The 23777-nt window shown below is 38.3% G+C and overlaps 2 protein-coding genes across 3 annotated transcripts in view; one reads left to right on the top strand and one right to left on the bottom strand.

Moving 5' to 3' along the window:
- The window catches only part of plat (plasminogen activator, tissue), a 35352-nt gene extending 32777 nt beyond the window's left edge, over nt 1-2575 (bottom strand). For both annotated transcript variants that reach the window (XM_067414536.1, XM_067414538.1), the window contains exon 1: nt 2436-2575. The gene's annotated coding sequence lies outside the window, so the exon portion shown is untranslated. The remainder of the gene's footprint in view (nt 1-2435) is intronic.
- Nucleotides 2576-8091: 5516 nt separating this feature from the next.
- ikbkb (inhibitor of nuclear factor kappa B kinase subunit beta) overlaps nt 8092-23777 on the top strand; it is a 67789-nt gene continuing 52103 nt past the window's right edge. The window contains exons 1-3 of the mRNA XM_067414520.1: nt 8092-8238; nt 11374-11494; nt 21269-21363. Of these exons, the coding sequence (XP_067270621.1) occupies nt 11390-11494; nt 21269-21363 (200 nt within the window). The 5' untranslated portion in view covers nt 8092-8238; nt 11374-11389. The remainder of the gene's footprint in view (nt 8239-11373; nt 11495-21268; nt 21364-23777) is intronic.

Here is a 23777-nt window from a genome sequence, read left to right as displayed (position 1 = left end):
TTGTAGTTTCTGTGTGTGTGTGTGTATGCCGTGTGTGTGTATGTGTGTAGTTTCTGTGTCGTATGTGTGTGTGTGTGTGTATGTGTGTAGTTTCTTAGCCGTATGTGTGTGCTTGTAGTTTCTGTCCTGTGTGTGTGTATGTGTGTTTGTATTTTTCTCAATGCTCTCTCTCTCTCTCTCTCTCTCTCTCTCTCTCTCTCTCTCTCATCCAATCTCCAGCCCCAGAGTCAGAACAGAGCGCTATTGTCCAGCAGACAGAAGACATGTAGGAGGGAAGAATGGAGGGATAGATTACTACAAACGTGATGAGTGAGCTGAAAAGCTTGTAAAGGAGTGAAGCTGAGTCACCGCGTGCAGAGAGAAAGAAAGAGAGAGACACCGTGTTCACATCACGAGAGTGTGTATATATCTCCCCTGCATCTGTCCGTCTGCAAGTGCTCGATAAATACCAGGGCTGCACTGACGGAGGATAAGAGAAGCTGCCTGCCATTTTAAAGTAAAAAAACATCTCTCAATAACAGTATGTGGCCGTCAGCAGAGCCAGGCCGGGTGAGAAATGAGCAGGCTTCAGGCAATCTGACTTAAACCAACACAGTCCCAGCAGTGTGTCTGTAATGAATTAAAGCACGGTCTAAATGTGCTGACTGTGAGCCGATGCGAACACACACACATGCAGTGATACACCCTAACCCTGATCTCAATAAAAGCCACGGCCAATCTAGGATAGTTTTGCAATTTATAGGATCAGATTAGTACCAGTCCGGTATCTCTCATGAATGACGTTACACAAGCACGTTGACTGGTAAATATGCAGATAAGAGCAGCTTTACACACATCATCGTGTTATTAGGAGGATATTGAATTCCTGAGCACCAACGTCACACGAGCCTGAAGTTTATACAGCCGACATGAATTATAGTCTGGTACTGTAAATGCTGGATGAACGACTGCAGTGTAACATCAGAACACAAACCAATGCTTTACACATGTACGGTAAAAATACAAACTGCTTCTTGTGGTTTTTTTTTCTAGCCAAACCGGATCAACCACATAAATAAGTATGACAAAGAACTGACATGCCCACACAACAACATCCTTTTATACTAGATCTACATATAATACACTGTGAAGCTTTACAGTATGTTATACAAAAATATGGTAACACTTTAGTTTAAGGTCCAATTCTCAATGTAGTTGTTTATTAGCATGCATAGTACTAGGATATTGGCTGTTTATTAGCACTTATAAGCACATATTAACGCATGATCATATTCTACATCCCACCAATTTCTAATTATAACAAATGGCTTACTAACTATTAATAAGCAGTAATTAGGAGTTTATTGAGGCAAAAGTCGTAGTCAATAGTGAGATCTGGACCCTAATCTAAAGTGTGACCATAAAGACTGATTTATATATAAACATACAAACATAAACACGTTTGTATATATGTAACAAGCAACTGTTTGGCAAGGTCTCAAATCCCACTTTGGGTCGTACAACACAAAAAGCCAAAAATCACATTATTTTCATACTACCATGATATTGTTCTATATAATATATGGGTTCAGTGGGTTTGCTTAACCAAATATGGGTTTGCTTATATTATGGCTATTTGTTACGTATGCACCATAGATACAAAATGATAAAACATAATACAATTTATTTTAATAAATGCATAAATGTCAAAATGATCATCATATATGGCTAACTGTAGAAAGAAAATGCTTATATTATATTGCTTATATTATGGCTATGTGTTACATATGCACCGTACAAAATGAATTTTAAAAAAAAGAATACACATTTTTTTAATAAATGGATAAATGTCAAAATGTTTACTGTGTAAAATAATTGGGCAATACTTGATTTTATAGTGTCCTTATCACATATGTTACATACTTACCATAGAAATAATAACAATAGCCTAAATTATGCATAATTACATGCAATAACCCTCAACTAAACCGTAATCTTACCTTAACCATATAGGTTTAGTTAATTAATATTACAGTAATTAACTGTATAATTACACTGTAACAATGACACCGTAAAATAAAGTGTAACCAAAAATAGTTTCTAAAACATAAAAAAGTAATCGCGCTACCTTAAAATTGTAAGATTAGTTAACTTGAAATGGAGTTACACTTACTTTTATTTAAAGTTTAAACTAAATTAGGTTACATTTTAATGCATCAACTTTAAGTCACATCAAATATAAATATGTGCATGTTAACGTTTACAGTGCAACATTATTTTCAAACACGATGCAATTTTGTAGTGTATATCTTTAATAAAACGCCTCAACTAACATCATCGGTGCAAATATCAGCTTGATAGCCAAAATCCTGATGCCTACAAACAGCTCCGTGTGTTCTGAGAGACAGTTCTGGGCTGAACTCAAACCAAACCTGCTAAATAAATCCGCGTCTTACCTCCAGAAAAACAAGAGCGCTTTACTCCGCTTCCTCTCTAACGCGCGTCAATGCGTCTTAATCCAAAAGGGTCTGATATGAGGCGTCTCTGCGGGTCTCCTCTGGGTCTCTGGGTCTGAACTCGGGAATCTCAGGATATTTATCCCGGAGGTGATGAGGCTGAAGAGGGGCGGGGAGAGGGACAGTCCCACACACACCGGCGGAACTAGTGCGATAAGTGTGTTACATCCGTGAGTAATGAATAATATCAGTGATGTAATGCTGAACACAAGGAATGTATGGGCACTTAAGCCCTATGCATGATGACAACATTAAAAAAAGAAAAAAGGTCAAATATTGTACAGAAAGACAGCAAAAACCCTTTAGGTTGTTTGGTTTGAAACGATAAAACAATGTGTTAAAGACAAAAATGTTTTCTGACACTATTAATGTGCAGAACAATACAAATAGCTAAAGAAAGGTGAAAATCTGTTTCTAATGTATATTTTGATCACAGAAAACATGAAAATATCCTTATTTTTCCCATCTGTCAGTGTTTATAAAAGACTTTGTGCTTCATTCAACAGAAAATTAAGACAGCAAATTAGAAAATTAGTAAATGACCTCGGGCGCCTGTGCTGTTAACCACTGACCCTGGTGTATATTTAGCTTAATTCCACTATTATGTGGGTGTATATATAATGTGTGTGTTTTTGAGGGAAAACTCTGTGTGACGTCTCAGCTTGCATCACGGAACCAGGCGGATTCTAAAAAACATTGGTCTGGGTTTACAAGGAGACGAAAACTGAGAACATAAGAGTTTTAATTGATGGTTCAAAAGAGGCTACGGTTAACTACGACGGCTATTATTGACAAAGTGGCAGCGTGACTGTGATATTGCTTTTACAGTTCAAAAAACAAGGTAATAATGAGTAACTTACATTCAGTGACTCACTCTCGTTTCGTTTCTGCATAAAAAAATAGTTGTTTGATCGAATCCATTATGTGGATGATTCAATGACTCACTCACTTGTTTCGTCCCCTGTCGTTGAGCGAATCGATTGTGTGTATGATTCAATGACTCACTTGTTTCGTTATGGCATTAAAGGTAGGTAGGAATGATCTAAAACACTTTTGTCCAAATTTGTTTAAACTTTCTTTATATTTCAATACATAATTAAAATTTAAGTACTCTGAAAAAGAGAGTATTAAAAACGAGTGACTCCAGACTTTTTTATCTGCAATAAACACTGCTCATTATTTTCGTTCGGGACGAAACAAGTGATTGGCTTGGGCGACTGTCACTCTCTCTCGCTACCATGGCGACCACCGCTTTCGCTACAGGATCTGCCCACATGCGCGCGCTCGTTTGATTCGAGCAGTTCAAGAGGAACGAAACCCAGGCAAAATAATGGCAGAGAAAGAGCATTCAAAACTCACAGTGCAGGGTTTTACAGTCAGCGAAGGCAAACAATGCAAAAAAAGGAAGACAGTACGAGAAAAGGCAATGCACAGAAAGTCTTTGGATAAACAAAGAAATCACACGCGAGTAAATATCTGTGTGGCTTTTCAACGATGGTGAAAACTGAGGGACCTGAAAAACGACTCATTGCTGGCTGTACTTCTGCTGGACAGGTCATCTTTCATTCTATGATTATAAATTATTTTGGTTTATGTTTTCATGAAGCATGTATCAAGAGCACATGAAGCTGCCTAATATAGCTAACATAACATTACTTAGCATAAAGTTACAATTTAGCCATTAGTAGAGATGATAAATACTCAATATGTTTAGCTCAAGTTGATCGCTGTTGTGTTGGATTTCGCAAAATGTAACTTTAGATAACAAAATGCATGTGTAAAAGCTAGTACACCGCAACTTTTTTTTAGAGTTAAGTTAGCTTTAGCTGCTACTAATCAACAATGCTTTCATCATGGAAACTCTTACAGGTAAAACACTGTATATGTTATGAATCTTATACGAAATTCATCTTCATCGCAGTATAACTGATGTTATTGGAATAACGAGATGCTACCCGTTTTCTTTGCCTTATAAATATAACTAGCTCGTTACCAAATCAAACAAAAATATATTTTAAGCTTTACCGGTCTCAGTATTCTAGTTTGACAGTGAGTACTAAAAGACATTTTATTTGTTTATATTCATACTGATAAAGTTAGATGTTTTATTACATGTGATTCTGACATGATGTCATGTCATGCACACCTCTCCTCTCATGTAAATAATGCGTCTTCCAGCTGATTGGCCGGTGAAGCGCGTTCATGTATTTTGGGGGCGTGGCTTTGGAAAGAGCCCAAAGTGAGAAGGTGGAGTGAATGGAAATAATGAGCTGTCTATAAAACAGTCGGGAGAGGTCTACAGACACTCAAATTGTATACTTTCTTTTTCAGAGTACTTACATTTTAATTATGTATTGATAAAGAAAATTTAAACACATTTGGAAAAAAAAAGTTTTTTAACCAATTCTTACCTACCATACCTTTAAGAATGTTGTTGAGCGAATCAACTGTGTGTATGATTCAAGGACTAACTCACTTGTTTCGTCCTCTGTAGTTGACTGAATTGATTGTGTAGAAGATTCAATAATTCACTTTCGTTTCGTTCCTGCATAAAAACGTTGTTGAGTGAATCGATGGTGTGGATGATTCAATGACTCAGTTACTTGTTCCTTTCATGAATCAATCAACTCTTGAACAAAGCAGTTTAATGAATGATTCAATACCCACTTTAATAATAGTCACTTAATTGTCGTCACCTACTGGTGTATCAGACTCTTTTATCACAACCAATTTTTCATTGAGCCAAAAATGCCAAACTGGATTAGTAAACCTAGAGAAGTGAAATGAAGAAAAGAAGACAACGATAACTATATTTTATATATATTATATTGCTCTTCGTGACAGTCTGTGTGTCGGTATTGCGTGACTCAAGCACGTTTATTATCTGTATAATGTTACACACAGATTATCTCTTTGTATCATCAAGTATTATGCACGTTAACAGGAAACTTCTGAGTAAACACAACGAGAGCAGCTGTGGCGGTTCAGGACGTCACATGAAGGCCATCTTCCTCACTCACAGCAGCTAGTGACCAGAGCGGACCGTCACCAAACAGCCATACGCAGATGACTGAAGAACTTCTTAAATGTGGTAACATGGGATGATTTATTAGGTGTTTACCCTGCTTCTATTTATTTACTCATTGATGACATGTTTTCCGCAGGCCACATCTGAGAGTTTATCGCTCAGGCCAAAAGATTCACCGAAACCGTTTCAGAGAGCAGATTATAATGACGTAGGACTTCAGGCTTATCATGTTACTGTGGCTATTTAGGAACAAACTCTGATAGCCGAACCCATAAAATAACCTTTTATTTGGACATTTAAAGAGAAAAGGGGTAAAGACCCAATCAAATTATTATTTATCTGATAATATTACACTAATAAAAAATTATTATATGTTAGACCAAACAATACTTGACCCTAAAGTTACATTGCTCCCAATTGATTTAAAACAATTCCTTAGAAATTCCTACCAATTTAGACGTCAGTCCTTTGACAGAAAAAAAAGAGAAACAAATGAAGGAAACTCCAACATTCAAGGCTGAGAGGTTATATCAGTAAATCTGTCCTTTTGGAGGGTGGCACCACAGGAAGTCATCATTAACAGCTCACTTTTGTCAGGAAATGATCACAAGAATACGCAGCAATGATTCAAGAGATGGAGGAAAAACCTTTATATAATGCACATCATTTCTGTAATTTATGCATACAACATAAATAGCCTATATGAAAAAATCTTTTAAAAGGTGATATTTTGCCCGATTTGAACTCGTGCATTAAAAACTAGATGGGTAAAGTTTGTCATCATGACTTGTCAGAATTAGTTTGAGGAGGGACTGTGTTCATAAACTCTCCAGTGTTGTGTTAAGTATTGTATAATTCATTGTAATAAGAAGAGAAAAGGGCACAAAACTTAGTGTATTAAGTAGATGCTATATCAATAAAGGAACAAAATGTGGCAAAATGAAAAAAATCTTTGGAAGGTATCACCTGTTAGTGGGTGGGATATATTAGGCAGCAAGTAAACATGTTGTCCTCAAAGTAGAAGCAGGAAAAATGAGCAAGCGTAAGGATTTGAGCGAGTTTGACGAGGGCTGAATTGTGATGGCTAGACGACTGGGTCAGAGCATCTCCAAAACTGCAGCTCTTGTGGGCTGTTCCCGGTCTGCAGTGGTCAGTATCTATCAAAAGTGCTCAAAGGAAGGAACAGTGGAGAACCGGCCACAGGGTCATGGGCGGCCAAGGCTCATTGATGCACGTGGGGAGCGAAGGCTGGCCCGTGGGGTCCGATCAAACAGACGAGCTACTGGAGCTCAAACTGCTCCAACAGTGGCACGTGAGCATCAGAACTGGACCACGGAGCAATTGAAGAAGGTGGCCTGGTCTGAGGAATCACGTGTTCTTTTATTCACGTGGATGGCCAGGTGTGTGTGCGTGTCTTACCTGAGGAACACATGGCCCCAGGATGCACTATGGGAAGAAGGCGAGCCGGCGGAGGCAGTGTGATGCTTTGGCCAATGTTCTGCTGGGAAACCTTGGGTCCTCCATCCATGTGGATGTTACTTTGACACGCTCCACCTACCTAAGCATTGCTGAGACCATGTTCAGCCTTTCATGGAAACGGTATTCTGGTGGCTGTGGCTCTTCCAGCAGGATAATGCTCCTGACACAAAGCACAAATGCTTCAGGAATGATTTGAGGAGCACAACGAGTTTGAGGCGTTGACTTGGCATCCTTTATATATAATTTGTCCCACTATTAGAACTATGCTATTATAAAACGTCACTGATATTTATCACATAACTTTTATGAAACCAAAAGAGGTGAATAAAGACTGAGAGTCACTGTTCACAAATTATTAATAATTTTAAACCTGTGTTTTGCCAAAAAAAAATAGTTCATTTTTAATTATTAAAAAAATGGCATTATTAAGTTAATATTGACAAAATAGTTTGTCATGCATGTATAATTTTTTTTATTAGATCAGATAACATTTTAAGTGCTGTGCTATGGGGCATGTTGTCACAATTCATGTCCATTCTTTCAGGGTAAATAAAGAAAAAAAGGGTAACACTTTGTTATGGTGTCCTTGTTACATGTAGTTACCATAGTAATAACATTAAATTATGCATAATTACATACAATGAACCCTAATCTTAACCCTATAGTAAGTACATGTAATTACTTAATATTAACTCAAAACTTAAATGTATAATTACAGTGCAATAAAAAAGTATAACTGTTTGAAATCACATTGTACCTATGTGAATATATATATATATATAAATCCACCTCATTATATATATATATATATATATATATATATATATATATATATATATATATATATATATATATATATATATATATATATATATATATATATATATAATGAGGTGGATTTACACAAACTGAGAAAGTCAAGTGTTAGGTTGTGCCCCACTCTCCCCTACTGTATGTTTACTGTACAGAAATATAATTGTGATTTGATCTATGCTGTGTGTAGTACTGTCTGTGTGTGTAGTAGCCAATCGTAAGAACGGAAGTTAGTTTGCGAGTCTGCTCTTTTACAATATTTACGGCACAGGAAAGTTTCAGGAAGTAGAGAAACTCAATGCTCTTCTGCTTTCAAACACAATAACAAACATTTACTGATGATTTACGAAAGAAATCCGTAGGTGTGTAAAGACCACAGGAAGCGTTTGTTTTCAGAAGTGTTTCGGAGTAAATCAGCAGCAGGTAAATCACCTCACATTAACCACGGTAAAGTGAACACGAGCTCATTAACAGCCTCAAAACATGAGCTTTAGCGACTATTATGTGATACAGCAGCTTTATGGAAGATTGATAAACCGATCTGATCTTGTGTACAAACACGCACTGATTATAAAGAACAAAACTGTTTTATGACATTAAATAACGTTTCATAACAAACACACACACACACCCCTACCTTTCATTTAATTTGAAACACAGTAAAAACTGTAATATTGTTAAATATTATTACAATTTCAAATATCTGTTTTCTATATGAATATATAGTAAAGTGTGATTTATTCCTGTGATTAAAGCTGAATTTATCATCATTACTCCAGTCTTCATAGTCACATGATCAGAGGTTGGGTGCTTTGAAAAGTAATTCATTACAATATTGAGTTACTCCCTTAAAAGAAGTAACTAATTGTTTTACGTAGTTACTTTTTAAGAATAGTAGAAGTAGAGAAGAAGTAGAAGTAATGCGTTACGTTACCTTTGCGTTACTTTCTCTCACCTGGGCTGGGCTTGTCTTTTTTAATAACATAATTGTTCTATTTTTCACATTTGTACAGTAAAGGATGTCGCTCAAGCAAGCCTTTCAGTTGTGCTGCCGCTCTGTAAAACGGAAGAATAGGACACAGGAGAACTTACTTCACCAATAAAAACAAAAACTGTAAATTCATTTTTGCTTATGGTTTATCTGAATCATCAAAAGTCATACATTGGTCAGTAAAGTAAGATTAAATGCATAACAATATTTGCTTTAGTTACCATATTTAATTATTTGACAGATTTTATTCATTTTGAGAAATACTGAATCTTTTTTGTGCACGTGAGATTAGTAAATTCTCACATTTTGTCTAGAAGTACAAAATATTTTTTTCCCAAACATTGGGACAAGAGTTGTCTGGCTAGCACCAGACCAAGCTGAATTTAAGATTGAACATTGGGGAGTCTGCTCTGTATTTTCTACTCCACAAGAGGCGTGATCAACGGGCATAGTTCAAATGACTGTACACAATTGGATAGTCCTTCAACCAATCAGACCACAAGAGTGGTGATCAACAGGCCACAACCCATCGCTTCTCTATCCGTTATTGTGTGTTAAACCCGCCAATAATGCACCAGGTGGATAAGCCAGTCTGTGATTGGTTCCCGCAAAAGTGTAACAGAAGCAGTAGAAATGAATGTTCAGGTTTCCAGACAGAGTTGCCGGGCCAAATCAAATCCCGGCAGATCAGGCGGGTATTACCTAGTCTGGGACAAGAGACTTGTCAGTAAATAAATGGGAAAACAAAGTAACTTGCGTTACTTATTTGAAAAGGTAACATTCCTGTGAATTTTAAAAGTAATGCGTTACTTTTTTAGTTACTTGAAAAAGTAATCTGATTACATAACTCAAGTTACTTGTAATGCGTTACCCCCAACACTGCACATGATCCTTCAGAAATCATTCTAATGTGATGATTTGCTGCTCAAGAAACATTTATGATTATCAAGGTTGAAAACAATTATCAGTTGAGTATATTTTGTCTTTATATATCCTCAAATGTTTATAGACTAACCAAAACCCTCACATGTATACTAAAATAAACTAAATATGGTTACTAAATAATACAAATTAAATAAATACTAAATAATCATCATAAAACATTTAGTTTATGGTTTAAAACTTTTTTTTTTTTTTTTTACAATTGAGGACTCGTCATATTTAGCTCCTGTATTTTCACAGGTATGTGAACCGTTTGCAGAATCTCTGAAAATGTAAATAATTTTAACAAAATAAGAGAGATCATACAAAATGCATGCTGTGTTTTATTTAGTGCTGTCCTGAATAAGATATTTTACATAAAATATGTTTACATATAGTCCACAAGACAAAAAACTAACAGCTGATAGACAATGTACGTACCTCCACTGCGTGTGCTAGACAATTCACAGAGCTCATCTCTCAAAGACAAAACTTACTAAAATATATGTCAATGTTTCAGATTTGTGTGATAAATGTAAACGTTCACCATATTTGTGTATTTTGCTAAACTTTTGTAAATTTTTCTTTAAAATAGTGTCTGATGTCCAAGGGGTCAGGTTAGTTGTTCGCCCCATTGATTGCAGGCTCTGGTGTTTCTCCTCGGGGTCAGCCTTTGAACCGTAGGCAGGCTGACGGCATGGCTTTTATATTTCTTCTCGCTACACGCAGAATATTGTTATCTTGGACCTCCCCACAATCCTCTTCTATTTCAGTCTGGCTCAAAGATTTGGCACACAAGTACAATATTACACTGTAAAAATGTTGGTTTTTGTTGGTTTAACTTAAAAAAGTAAGTAACCTGGTTTGACTTAAAATTTAGAGTTTATTGAAATTAAACATTTGAGTTGATATAATAAAGGAAATTTGTTTAATAAATAGAAACTCAAAATATTATTGTATCTGAACCACATAATTTTTTTTTGATAAATCATGAAAATAGCACAATTTTGCATGTTTCACTGTCATCAGGAAATAAACACAAGGTTGTCGAATCTCAAAAAATGTTCATTGTATTAACTGTATTATAAGCTGTTCTGCAGGAGGAATAGACAAAAATTTCACTCTCTTGATGTGCAAAACTGATAGAGACATACCCCAAGCGAATAATCGCAGCAAAATGTTAAATGTATTAACTTAAGGAGGTGAATAATTTTGCACGCCCAATTTTTCAGTTTTTGATTTGTTAAAAAAGTTTGAAATATCCAATAAATTTCGTTCCACTTCATGATTGTGTCTTACTTGCTGTTGATTCTTCACAAAAAATTTGTTTCATATCATTATGTTTGAAGCCTGAAATGTGTCAAAAGGTCGGAAAGTTCAAGGGGGCCGGATACTTTCGCAAGGCACTGTATATATGTAAACATCTTTTATGTAAAATATCTTATTCAGGACAGCACTAAACAAAAAAATAACAGGCATTTTGTATGATCATACAAAATGATCGTTTTCATTTCATTTAACTTAATTTTCACAAATTCTGCAAGGGGTTCACAAACTTTCTCTTACAGCTGTATACTCATGATCCTAGTACACACGGATCTCAGTGCTTTTATCATTATTATTATTAATCGTTCCTCTCTCTTCAGGGTTTGAGGGGCCGTCATGAGCCGTCCGCCCTCCATGCAGCCGCAGATGTGCGGCCCCTGGGAACTGAAGGAGCGACTGGGAACCGGAGGCTTCGGGAATGTCACTCTCTGGCAAAATAAGGTAAAACATGATTCATGACAAAGATACAGTCAATGTGAACAATAATCTGCACACTGCTATTGCTGCTCCCAAAAATGTATTTAAAGGTCCCGTTCTTCGCGATTCCATCTTTCAAACTTTAGTTAGTGTGTAATGTTGCTGTTAGAGCATAAATAATACCTGTACAATTATAAAGCTCAAAGTTCAATGCCAAGCGAGATATTTTATTTAACAGAAGTTCCCTTTCAAAGCCTACAGCGAACGGCCGGTTTGGACTACACCGCTGCACTTCCTGCTGTAATGACGTCACTAAAACCGTTTGTTGACGAACCCTCCGCCCACAAGAACACGCAAAATCGGGGGCGTTGTCCTTTTGCTCTCGCAGGTCGAGAATAGGAAGCGTTGTTTTTGTAGAGTGTGTTTGTCGCCATGCCATTGAAACGCTGTTATTTTCATCCCGGAGTCAAATCACCTTTGTCTGGCCTTCCCACGGACGCTGTACGTAGAGATCGTGGCTACCGTTCATGGTTAACTCGGTTCCGGAAAATTATAATCACAATTTAAAACTATGTGCAGCACATTTAGCTGAAGACTGCTTCCTCAATCTCAATCAGTTTAATGCCGGATTCGCAGAAAGATTATTCTTAAAAGACGACGCAGTTCCCTCTTTGTCTGGAGAAGGTGTTGTTTATGGACCACATAAGTGTATTTTATTATTTAAGTTGGTGCGTTTAACAGTTTATGTAACTCACGACACAAAGTGCAACGCTGTTTAGCTTTGTTAACTAACGTTAGATGGTAATTGAAACTAATCCGAAAAACGTAGCATATAAAAGTGTTGTAATTCATTCAGACACCATCGATTGTTGGTGTTTGTAATGATCAGTTTAAACTCCTGAATAGACAGCTTACCATTCTGAAACATCCTGCAAAAGTCTTTCCTGAGCAGGTTGTAATCGATCCTCTTCGATATTCTCCGGGTCTGATTCCGGCTCAAATTGATAAGGCAATATAGACATTTTTGCAATAACATTGAGCGCGCGTATCTACCCGTTATGATAAGAGGCGGGACCTTTCCGGGCAACGCGCTAAGCTGTCCAATCACAGCGCGGGAAGCGCTGGCCTAATCAGAACTCGTTACGTGTTTCTGAAGGAGGGACTTCATAGACCAAGGAAATCATCAGGCCGTTTTTAGGACAGAGGAAACAGCGCTGTACAGATAAGTCAATTGTGTGAAAAATACTGTGTTTTTTTACACGCGAAACATGAACTCATGTTATATTGCACACTGTAAACATAATCAAAGCTTCGAAAACACGCGAAGAATGGGACCTTTAAAAAGGCCAACGTTTCGACCCAAAGGGTCTTCATCAGGCAAACAACAAGCACAAACACGTATCATTTGTATCTGTGTGAACCATCACACCTGACCTCATTAGTAAACCAATTGGGATTTTATAACAATACAAAAAGAAATTGTATAATACAACCCAATATGATACAGTCAAGTACAAACCCAGAGCATGCTTATGCCTCAACATACTTCACACTAGAACCACTTCCTGGATTATCATGCTTGTGGGTGCTGGAATAAGCAGTCTCTTAGTTTTAGGGTTTTAACAACATTCTTATCATCCTTATCAATCAGTTATAAAGCCGGGAATGCTTTGAAAACACGGCTATAGTCCCTTTCATCTGAAGTGTTATTGTAATGTGCGTCAGTGTGCATTTACTGTCTGCTGTGCATTAGGATCAGGAGGAGCACTGATTTATTGTTTCCTGTTCAAATATATTGTGAAATGCAAATATTTATAGGATATACGTGTAGCTGCAGATGCTCAGTATCAGTGTGTGGAGAAAGGCACACTATAATTATATTAATTTATCATAAGTGATTCACATAAGTAATGATAAGTCTTGGGTCCAGATTTAAACCTCAAAATAAGCAAACTATGAGCCCCCGGGAACACACAATAAAGGCCTTGTGGAGAAGCAGAAGAGTTGCTCTAGTCGAGCACATTTGGGAGTCGCTCGAGCTGTCGTCCGTCTTTCACATTTTATTGCAATACAGTACAAACACAAATGCAATAACATGTCATAAAAGCAAGATGACAACATAAGTTATAACCGTAATTACACTAAACTATCCCTGTTCTCGCTTCATCAGCAGATATTCTCTGGCTCATTTTACAACCGATCCCACTCCGGCAATTTATAGATTTTCATGACAGAATATGCTTATCAATGATTGAAGATCGTTCATAAATTAATCAACTATCACTTCCTGTCTCATTCTACATGTAGTCACTTCTTCTTGAGTCTCTCCATCATTGTCCGACTTAGGTTTGAAAATAAAAGGCTGAACAGTTTCTGATATTTTCATTGCGTGTCTGCGTGAGGTAATCGGAGCTGCTAACACTCTTGAAGCTCTTCAAGATCCCTCTTCAAGAAAGGGGGCCGGGATCCACAGCTAATTTGCATTTAAAGAGACACACAAAAAAACGGCATGTTTTTGCTCGCCCTCAAAAAGTGACATTTTTAAAGGTCCCGTTCTTCGCGTGTTCTCGAAGCTTTGATTATGTTTACAGTGTGCAATATAACATGAGTTCATGTTTCGCGTGTAAACATTTTTTTTTCACACAATTTACTTATCTGTACAGCGCTGTTTCCTCTGTCCTAAAAACGGCCTGATGATTTCCTTGTTCTATGAAGTCCCTCCTTCAGAAACACGTAACGAGTCCTGATTGGGCCAGCGCTTCCCGTGTTGTGATTGGACAGCAGCTTAGCGCACTTTGCCTGGAAAGGTCCCGCCTCTTACCATAACGGGGAGATTGCGTGTTCTTGTGGGCGGAGGGTTCGTCAACAAACGGTTCTAGTGACGTCATCACAGCAGGAAGTGCAGCGGTGTAGTCCAAACCAGCCGCTCGCTGTAAGCTTTGAAAGGGAACTTCTGTTAAATAAAATATCTTGCTTGGCATTGAACTTTGAGCTTTATAATTTTACAGGTATTATTTATGCTCTAACAGCAACATTACACACTAACGAAAGTTTGAAAGATGGAATCGCGAAGAACGAAACATTTAACATGGTATAAAAATGATCTGTGGGGTATTTTGAGCTAAAACTTCACACACACACTTATTTTAGAGACTTTTAGAGAAAGGGACCTCTTTAAATAACAGATTATTTTCATCCTACTAAGAGAAACAATCAAGCGAAAAACTTTTTTACTCACATCAGTGTTGCTCAATCCAGTGTTAGCATCACGTCTGTTATCTACTACTTGTCGTGCTCGAATCAATGGGCAGGATTTGTAAACTTTAGGGTTTGAGATGTTGTTGTAGTCCCTACCAGCCGTATGTTGTAGTCTTTACTTTGAACCTTGCAGATGTTGTTTATGCTCAAACAGCAACACTACACACTGACTAAAGTAAAAAAAGAGAAATTGTAATCAACCACTCCTATAATTTAGAAAATTGCTTCAGAAGGATTTAACTTTCTGCTCGATTTCTGTGTTACTAATCAAATAAGCATGTTTGTGATTGCTCATGTTACACTGGAATAACATTGAACTAAAATGATTATACAATAAATTAAAAATGGCACTTGATGACACAAAAGGTTTAGGATAATAATAGGAATTCTATTCCAGGATGTGATCCGTTAACATGTACTGCGTAGCTAAATCACATGTTAATTTGTTACTTAAATACTTTTTTTTGGCGGTCTGCTGGTAAACGCTCGTCCCATCCCATCCTGGGTAAAGGTATTTGAACATCCTAAAATAGAGGCACTTCAGACTCCAATGATTTAAACTTCACAACACTGGGGCGCTAACAATAAAATGAAAGGAGGAAATGCATCTACCTACTTTGTCCCTCTTCCTGTCACAGATGACTTAATGATAGCTCATTGCCTGCTGTAGTTACACTGAAACAGACACACACACGTTAGCTTTTTGTGAATTGTGGGGACTTTCCATAGGCGTAATGGAGTTTACACTTTACAAACTTTACATGCTATCCCACAACACTGCCCCTAAACCTACCCATCACACACACACACACACACACACACACACACACACACACACACACACACACACACACACATACACACACACACACACACACACACACACACACACACACACACACACACACACACACACACACACACACACACACACTAAACCTACCCATCACAGGAAACATTTAGCATTTTTACATTTTCAAAGAACATAATTTAGTATGTTTATGAATCCATTTACATTGGGTCCCCACAATGTAGGTGATTTCATAAACAAGCACGCACGCACGCACGCACGCACGCACGCACGCACGCACGCACACACACCCTCTCTTAAGAGGTCTACTGAGCATGACAGTCCTTTAATCTTCCAGGAATGCTGAAGAAGATTAAACATTAATGATTCCTAATGGTAATGATTGTGCTGTTGCTTTAATAAGTGATCAGATGCACCATTTTTCACCCGCTGGACCATAAAACAGGAGTCGTATCTACAGAGCACATCACATTTTATTGTCTCTATATCCTGTCCAGCACAGGTTGTGCTCAGACTCACTCTTTGGTGGTCAGTGACATCATGTCAAGTCACCAATAATTAAGAATAATGTTGAAGAAGCGGATGTTGATGACCACTCACTGAAGCCAGTGTGGAAATACTTTATTTGTGTGTATGTGGCCGCTCTCTATGTGCAAACGTCTGAGACCATTTTAAAAAGTGCAAAATATAAGTGGCATCTTTACTGTAGATTTGTACCATTGCAGTTAAAGTGGGGGGTGAAATGCTGTTTCATTCATACTGAGCTTTTTCCACTGTTAAAGACTTGGATTCCCATCCTAAACATAGACAAAGTTTCAAAAACTAATGTTGGACGTTTGATGGAGTATTTCTGTGTCAAAAATACTCCTTCCGGTTTCTCACAAGTTTCAGAGAGTTTTTTTCGAGTATGGGTCGGCTTGACGTCGACAGAGCGGAAGGTCCTTGTATGGGCCGTACGGGCTCTTCTCCTGGTAGGGTGCGCGCGCGTGACTAGAGCGAGAGAGGAAATGCACGGCCGTAAACACTCGCGCCGCGCTCCACTTTATTCCTATGGGTGACATCAAGCGACTTCAACGCTTCAGCACAGCAAGTCACTGCTGTCACAGGACTTCACCAAATCATACCAAAGAAGTGTGTTTTTGACGGAGCGGTCCCAGCGATAAAGGTTCGGTCCTGCTTTGGAAGCAGTCGGTGAGTAAAACTGCTTCAAATGTCTGTTGTTGGCTATCGTCGCGTGAGTAAACATCAGTAAACGACACGATCGCGTGCTTCGTCATTTAAATGCGCTAACGGACTCCATTGTTGTTCTCTGTATAACATTACACTAGTCTGACGTCCAAAACCGTTTTGCTTGCTACTGCTAAGGTTTAGTCGCATACAATAGTCCATAAACCGCTCACACCCACACGATACGCCTCCAGGCGCTCGTTTTTTTCCGGAAAGACTCTGTACAGCCTATATTTCTTTTATAAATATAATAAAACTAAAGACTTTTCGGAGATATGAAGGATGCAATACTACTCTATAGGTACTCAAGATTGACATGAGATTGACTGAAACTGAGTGTTTCACCCCCCCTTTAAGGTGATAGTTCACCCCTTTAATCACTCAAGTCATCCTAGGTGTATATTGTGGATGGATATTCTTCTTTCAGATGAATACAATCAGAGTTATATTAAAAAATGTCCTGGTTAATCCAAGCTTTATAATGGCAGTGAATGGCAGTCCAAAATTTGAAGACCACAAAAGTGCCTCCATCTATTATAAAAGTGCTCCACACGACTCTAGGGGGTTAGTAAAAACAAAGTTAGTTAGCAAAGCCATGCGTTGTGTGTAAGAAAAATATCCATATTTAAAATAAATCATTGGGTAATTTTCATTTTTGGGTGAACTATCCCTTTAAAAGACTCTTGAAACCTGCCATGATGTCATTGAGTCTAAATGCATCATGTTGGCTTATTCACCCGATTGCACTGGTTTCTCTCTCTTTATGCCATTTCCGGTTGATGTCACCGGTTGTCATAATTCCTGTGTGAACTAAAAGGAAGTACCGTAGGAAATGGGCATGGTGGAATTCAAGTGGCGCCTTTTTTATTTCCCACCTAAATTTCACTATAGAATGACGTAATTCTTTATTATCATCCGCTATTTATCATTCATTACGCTCGTAGACTCATGTTAGGCTCCAAAGGTCACAGAAACATGATATATGAGCAATATCACTTGAGCTGGCTACGAGTGTATTATTGCGTTTATACAACAGTTTGATGGCACAAGTGTGTAAATAAATCAGAAACAACAATGGAGCGTCTTTAAAAACACTCTTTTGTGTCACAGCTTCAAATCTCAAGTTGCGTTTGACATCTGAACCCAAGCCTTCATTACTAATTCTGAAATGTCAGTTTAAAATGAATGAAGAAATGTTGAGTCGCTTCATTGAAGTTTATTACTATACAAGAGAAAGATTGACTAAACGAGTGTAAGACCTGCATCTGGTATAGTTCTTCAGGTTGACTATTCGACTATTGCAATCACTGACGGACCCTTTCTTGACATCAAATACGGCATATTATAAAATAACATTTATAGATCAATAATATTTAGTAACAATAGCAAACAATTCAGTCACACGTACAAAGCAGCACTCTATTATGCATACAGGACTTAAGTCTGTAACTTTTTTTGTGTTCAAAACTAAACAAATTTATATAATGAGTGAATACATGAATCCATTTTCCAAACCTTTAACTGCTAGAGCGCCAAAAGTAACAGATTGCAGCTTTAAATATAGCCTAAATATAAAGTTATAAAACTTTAATTTTCCCTTTTAAACAAAATTGATTTGCTCTGGAACATGTTATTGATTAATTAGACCAAAGATCGCCTGTGGAAGCGCTGGGAAGATGAATCTGTATTTAAACTGGGTCATTAATGTAGTAGAAATGTGAAATTATTTTTTAATTTAGTGGTTTCTAGACTGAGAAAATACAGAAAACGTATTTGTCTCATGGGGATGAACGACTACAATTCCCAGAATGCTTCGCTGCCCTACGAGGCCACTCCAAAAGCCACCGCTACTGGATTACTAAATCACTTTCACTTTTCACTTTCTAAAATCAGTTCAGTTAGAGAACAGACACTAAAATTAAAACCTGAACGTGTGTTCAATATGTGATTTAGCCGCTGAGGGAGTCTCACAGCCCAAAACGCTGCAGGAGTCAGATATATTAGCAGTCATGGATGAGCTCGTGATGAGAGCTGAGGTAAACGCGTCGGCGGCATAGATTCACAGCGCATGTTCAGTCTGCCGAGTTTTCAGTTCATGCCTTTGAAAGCTTAACTTTCATAGGAATTAGTTTGAGAAGTTGAAAGACTTACTTTGCTCTGCTGGCCACACCGTTTAAACATGAACGCCTGAGGCTGCAGCTGCGAGCTGAGTGTTGTGAGTGTGATCTCCATCCCCCGTGTGTGTTGAAAACAAGCGGTCTTTAGCCTCTGGCCAACAATTCCTAGGGTTGGGCATCGAGAACCGGTTCCAACTTGGAACCGTTTAAAAAATAACTATTCCATTGGAATAGTTTAGAAAATTTATTTTCGGTTCCGATCTTCGGTTCCAAGCGCGCAAGTTTTGGTTTCCATGGCCACCTGATTTCCGGTGCTTGCGCGCCCGCTTGTTCATGGAAGCCCGGTAAGCGGCTCTGAAGTGTGGATTTATTTCACTTTTAAAAGCCTGGGTCGGCACAGTGCAACTAGTGTTGTCAAAAATATCGATACTGAAATATCTGAAAAGATACGATAGCCTGCTCAGCCTACACAATCCATCCCAGCTGCTCTCCTCTCCTCTCCTCTCTGACCGACAGCGAGTTGACGCGCAGCCGCATATTCTCATTCAGCGGGTTAACCTCTGAACACGACGGACGCTGGACTTTTCCTTACGACAGCGTGTTAGTGTTAGTGTGTGATCGGTCTGAATTTCGCGCGGGATTGCACATAATTCTACGAATCCCCGCAGATTTCAAGCTCACATCTGAAGCGCACACACACACATAGCCTACCGTAATAAAGCCGCCCCTGACATACAAGTGCAAATATTCGCTTCTTTTTCCAGCTTATTATTGGTCAAATACACTCAAACTAATTCTCAGTGCACATTTTGAACAGTATGTAAACACAGTCTGAAACAAGCAGTTCTTAAAGGGGTACTTCAGCGCTGGGAAGATGAATCTGTATTTAAACTGGGTCATCAATGCAGTAGAAATGTGAAATTATTTTTGAATTTGGTGTCTTCTAGACTGAGAAAAGACAGAAAATGTATTTTTGTCCCATGGGGATGAAAGACTACAATTCCCAGAATGCTTCGCTGCCCTGTGAGGCCATTCCCAACACCACCAACTTCATTACTGTGACTGAGTTAGAGAAGACTACAATTAAAAACTGAACGTGTGTGTTCAATATAATGAGTGAGACACCGCGCGAGTATCACAGCACTGAGCACTAACTGCACGAGTGATGAGAGCTGAGGTAATCGCGACTACATTCGCGGCATACATTCACAACGCGAGTTCAGTCTGGCACGCATTTCAGCTCATGCCTTTGCACGCTTAACTTTCATAGAAATGAATTTGAGAAGTTAGAAGACTTACATTGCTCAACATAGCTCCCGTTTAAATGATCCTGTCTGCAAGCTGAGCTCTCCCTGCCAGCTGAGTGTTATCTCCCCATCCCCCATGCGCAGATTCAAAACATGCGGAAATAGCTCCCTCTGCTGGCTGTAGTCTTTAGCCTCTGGGCAAACATTCCTCCTATGATGCAAAAATCGTCATTTTGCATCATAGGAGGAATTTTTTCCAGAAATAAAATGCATAAATCTCTTGTCTCAGGGAGATATGAGGGGGGAAAGCACAATAATTTGAATATTCTCCAGGGTTTCTACTGATACAAAGCCATATGCTAATCGCTGAAGTAACCCTTTAACCACTATCTACATACAGTAAGTATCTACATAAACATAAACGGCAAATTCCAGAAGGACTGGCTGAGATGAAGCTGCTCTCTGTAGGTATATGAGCGCTGAGCGGACGCTGAACAAATAAAGTGTCTGAACAAATTGTAAAATAAGCGCTCACACATATTTGAGGTCTAAATAACTACATTCTCGGCTAAAAAACACACACAGTAGTGTTAAAAAAAACTATTTGCTCAACTGTCTCCGCATGCGGAGTGATAGAAACGGGGAAAAATTAATACTGGGTGTATTTTGCACGGCTGGAAAAGGATCAGATTCGAGAACCAGAAAGAACTGAGAGCAGTGTATACCTAAAGACTATACAGTGGCTTTCAAAAGTATATGGACACTTATACATGTGGGAATGGCATTACATTTGAGGAAAAAAAATATATTTGAAATGTATTTGTTAGTTTCTATACCATGTATTATTTTGCCTGTGTATATGTATTATGTTAGTAGCTGTTTGAGAATAAGAAATGTGCATGATAAAATAATGTGTTATTATTATTATTAAAGCAAGGAAAATATAGATTGTAATGTGGTTGTGAAATTTAAGCAGAACATTTCCACTTCACCATTGGTTGTGCCTACTGAATATTAAAATTACCATCTGATATCAGTGTACTGCGGTACTGTCACAGTCACTTAGTCTCTGATGTTTCCTAATGTGTGTGTGTGTGTGTGTGTGTGTGTGTGTGTGTGTGTGTGTGTGTGTGTACAGGAGAGCAGCATACAGATTGCCATCAAACAGTGCCGGCAGGAGCTCAGCGTCAAGAACAAGGGGAGATGGAGTTTAGAGATTCAGATCATGAAGAGGTGAATATTCAGAGTCAATTTCCTGTCAGTACGGCTCACACACACACACACACACATTTCTAAAGGGCACTTACATAGAAGTCTGATCAGCGTCAAAGAGGTCAGAACATCAAACTTGTGTGCGCAAACATTGTCAGTGGAATTCAGGATGATTAAAAAAAATGAAAACATATGCAATGACTCCTTCACAGTCATTCTCTAATGACTACACCCATTTTTTTTGGCGGATATCTTGATGATGGATTTCATGTCATAGCAGACACTTCTTTAAAGGGAAAACTCTCTTAATATCATGGTATTTTTCCATCTTTTGCCCACTGAATCTCGCCTGTTTACCATCGTTTAATGTGCAGTCCATTAAGCGACCACGCAAAGCCTTCCGTTGTTATTCGGCTATTTATAAGTGTTTTTATGAACAAAAGTTCTGAGCAAAACAAAGAGGGATGGATTTATGACACCGCAGTAGTAAAAAATGACCCAGTATAACGGCCACAGAATCGTCACAACACCTTCAGGCTCATCTTAAATTAGGAGCAAGTGCATCTCTGGAGGTTTTCTTCCTGTTGTTGGTTTAGATGTGGCTGTATTCATGTCCAGTTGTTTATTGGAAAGCTGCTTTATTGTATTAAGTTTTTTGGGCGTGAACTAGAGCTGCACGATTCTGGAGGATCAGGATTTTTTTTGTTTCAAATCCCATGACTTTGAACAGACAACTAAACAAAAATATCTATATCAGTCTATTTCAAATGTTTATAATTAATTATTTAAAAAAAATGGGTTAGAGGAATGTTTTAATGATTAATAATAATTTAGAAATAAAAGGCATTTTTCCTACCCCGATTTTAACCTCTAGTTTGAAGGGGCATGTCTGCCGTGATACGCCCACTGCTGTGATTGGCTGCTGTGAGACTTCAGTGTAAACGCCCACTGCTGTGATTGGCTAACACATCTTTGCATATGAAATAGCTAGTATTACATGTGGAACTCTCTTAAAAACTCTTAGCATGATTTTAGTATTACAGCTCTCAAGGTTAACTAATCGTGAAGTGTTGATTATAGCATTATATTCAGATCGGGGTATGAAAGGTTGCAGTGATTCATTGTGACTCGGTTTGTGAACACTAACGAATACTTTCATCATAAACACAACGTAATTAGAGATGCGTTGATTATAACGGGAGTTTTGGCTTGAGTCCAGAACTCAGTCACTGATAAACTTGTGTTGTTTGATTGACAGCTCCAGCGACTGTAAAGGGAGTGTCTGATTGCTTTCTATATATAATTTAATCACAGTTTAAACAACAGATTATTTTTGTCCTACTAAGAGAAACGATGTGAAGTTTAGAAATCACTGATTGCAGATCAGGTGTTAGAATCAACACGGTCACTAACTTGAGTCCAAATCTGTTTGGAAAGTCTGCGCCGAAATTGCGACTGATTTCCCAAAGAATCCACAGTGAAATGTAGCGAATACAAATAAATAATGCTCAACTGAGACGTTCACATTGTTGAGAATAAATAAGCAGATTCCTAGCATTAGCATCCTTTGGAAGCTAATGCTACTTTTAGTCCATTCGTCTCTCCTCGTCATCTCACTAACACTCCAGTGGGCTGGGCCGAAGTTGTGATGATGTAGCCATTGATCATCTTCTGCAGAGGCGGGCTTTCAAATATCTATGACGTCATAAATCGGCACATGCCAAAGTGAAACATTTCCAGACCTTGGTTTCAATGAAAGCTTAAAGGTGCACTATGCAACTTTCCGTCCACTGGAGGTCGCCAATTCAAAACAAAGGAGTAGTTTGATGATGCAAAGTTTGAGCGCAGCATCTTGGGACATGTGGTCTTCACCTCAGCTGGTGGAAAATAGGACTCGGGCAGAAATCATGTTCATGGATGCGGTTATTAACGTTACTGTAGTGTAAAGCAGAGCAGGACCGAGTGTTGTGGAGCTGAGCACGGCTGCTGGAGCGATTGTTAAACAAACACACGGCGCATGATCACCGGGACTTTTATTATGACGGGACGGGACACAGTCGCCAGGCGCCCGCACGGATCCGCTCTTCCGGTTATTTTTATGAGGTAAAGCAGCTCTGTTTATCATAGTAGATACATTTAAGTGTGTTGTAAATGATGTTATTGACGTTACTCTGTGCGTTCACTTGTTCACACTGCTAAGAGTAAAGCGCTTCTGCCAAATAAAAGCCGAAACCGAGGGTAGCGCAGATATGACGCGATTGACAGGCGACTCCCTCAAACGCTATGCTGACAAGTCCTTAGTTAAAATAGCAATTTTCTTACAGTTTACAAATAGTTGGAAACATCTGGGATATTGTAGGTACTCAACTGAACAAAATATAACACTGGCCTAGTGGTTTTTGGATAATTTACTGCAAAAATTCTACATAGTGCAC

This window comes from Pseudorasbora parva, chromosome 13 (genome assembly GCF_024679245.1).
Source record: "Pseudorasbora parva isolate DD20220531a chromosome 13, ASM2467924v1, whole genome shotgun sequence".
Taxonomy (NCBI): domain Eukaryota; kingdom Metazoa; phylum Chordata; class Actinopteri; order Cypriniformes; family Gobionidae; genus Pseudorasbora; species Pseudorasbora parva.
The sequence above is the reverse complement of the archived record's forward strand: the minus strand, read 5'-3'. Positions and strand labels throughout refer to the sequence as shown.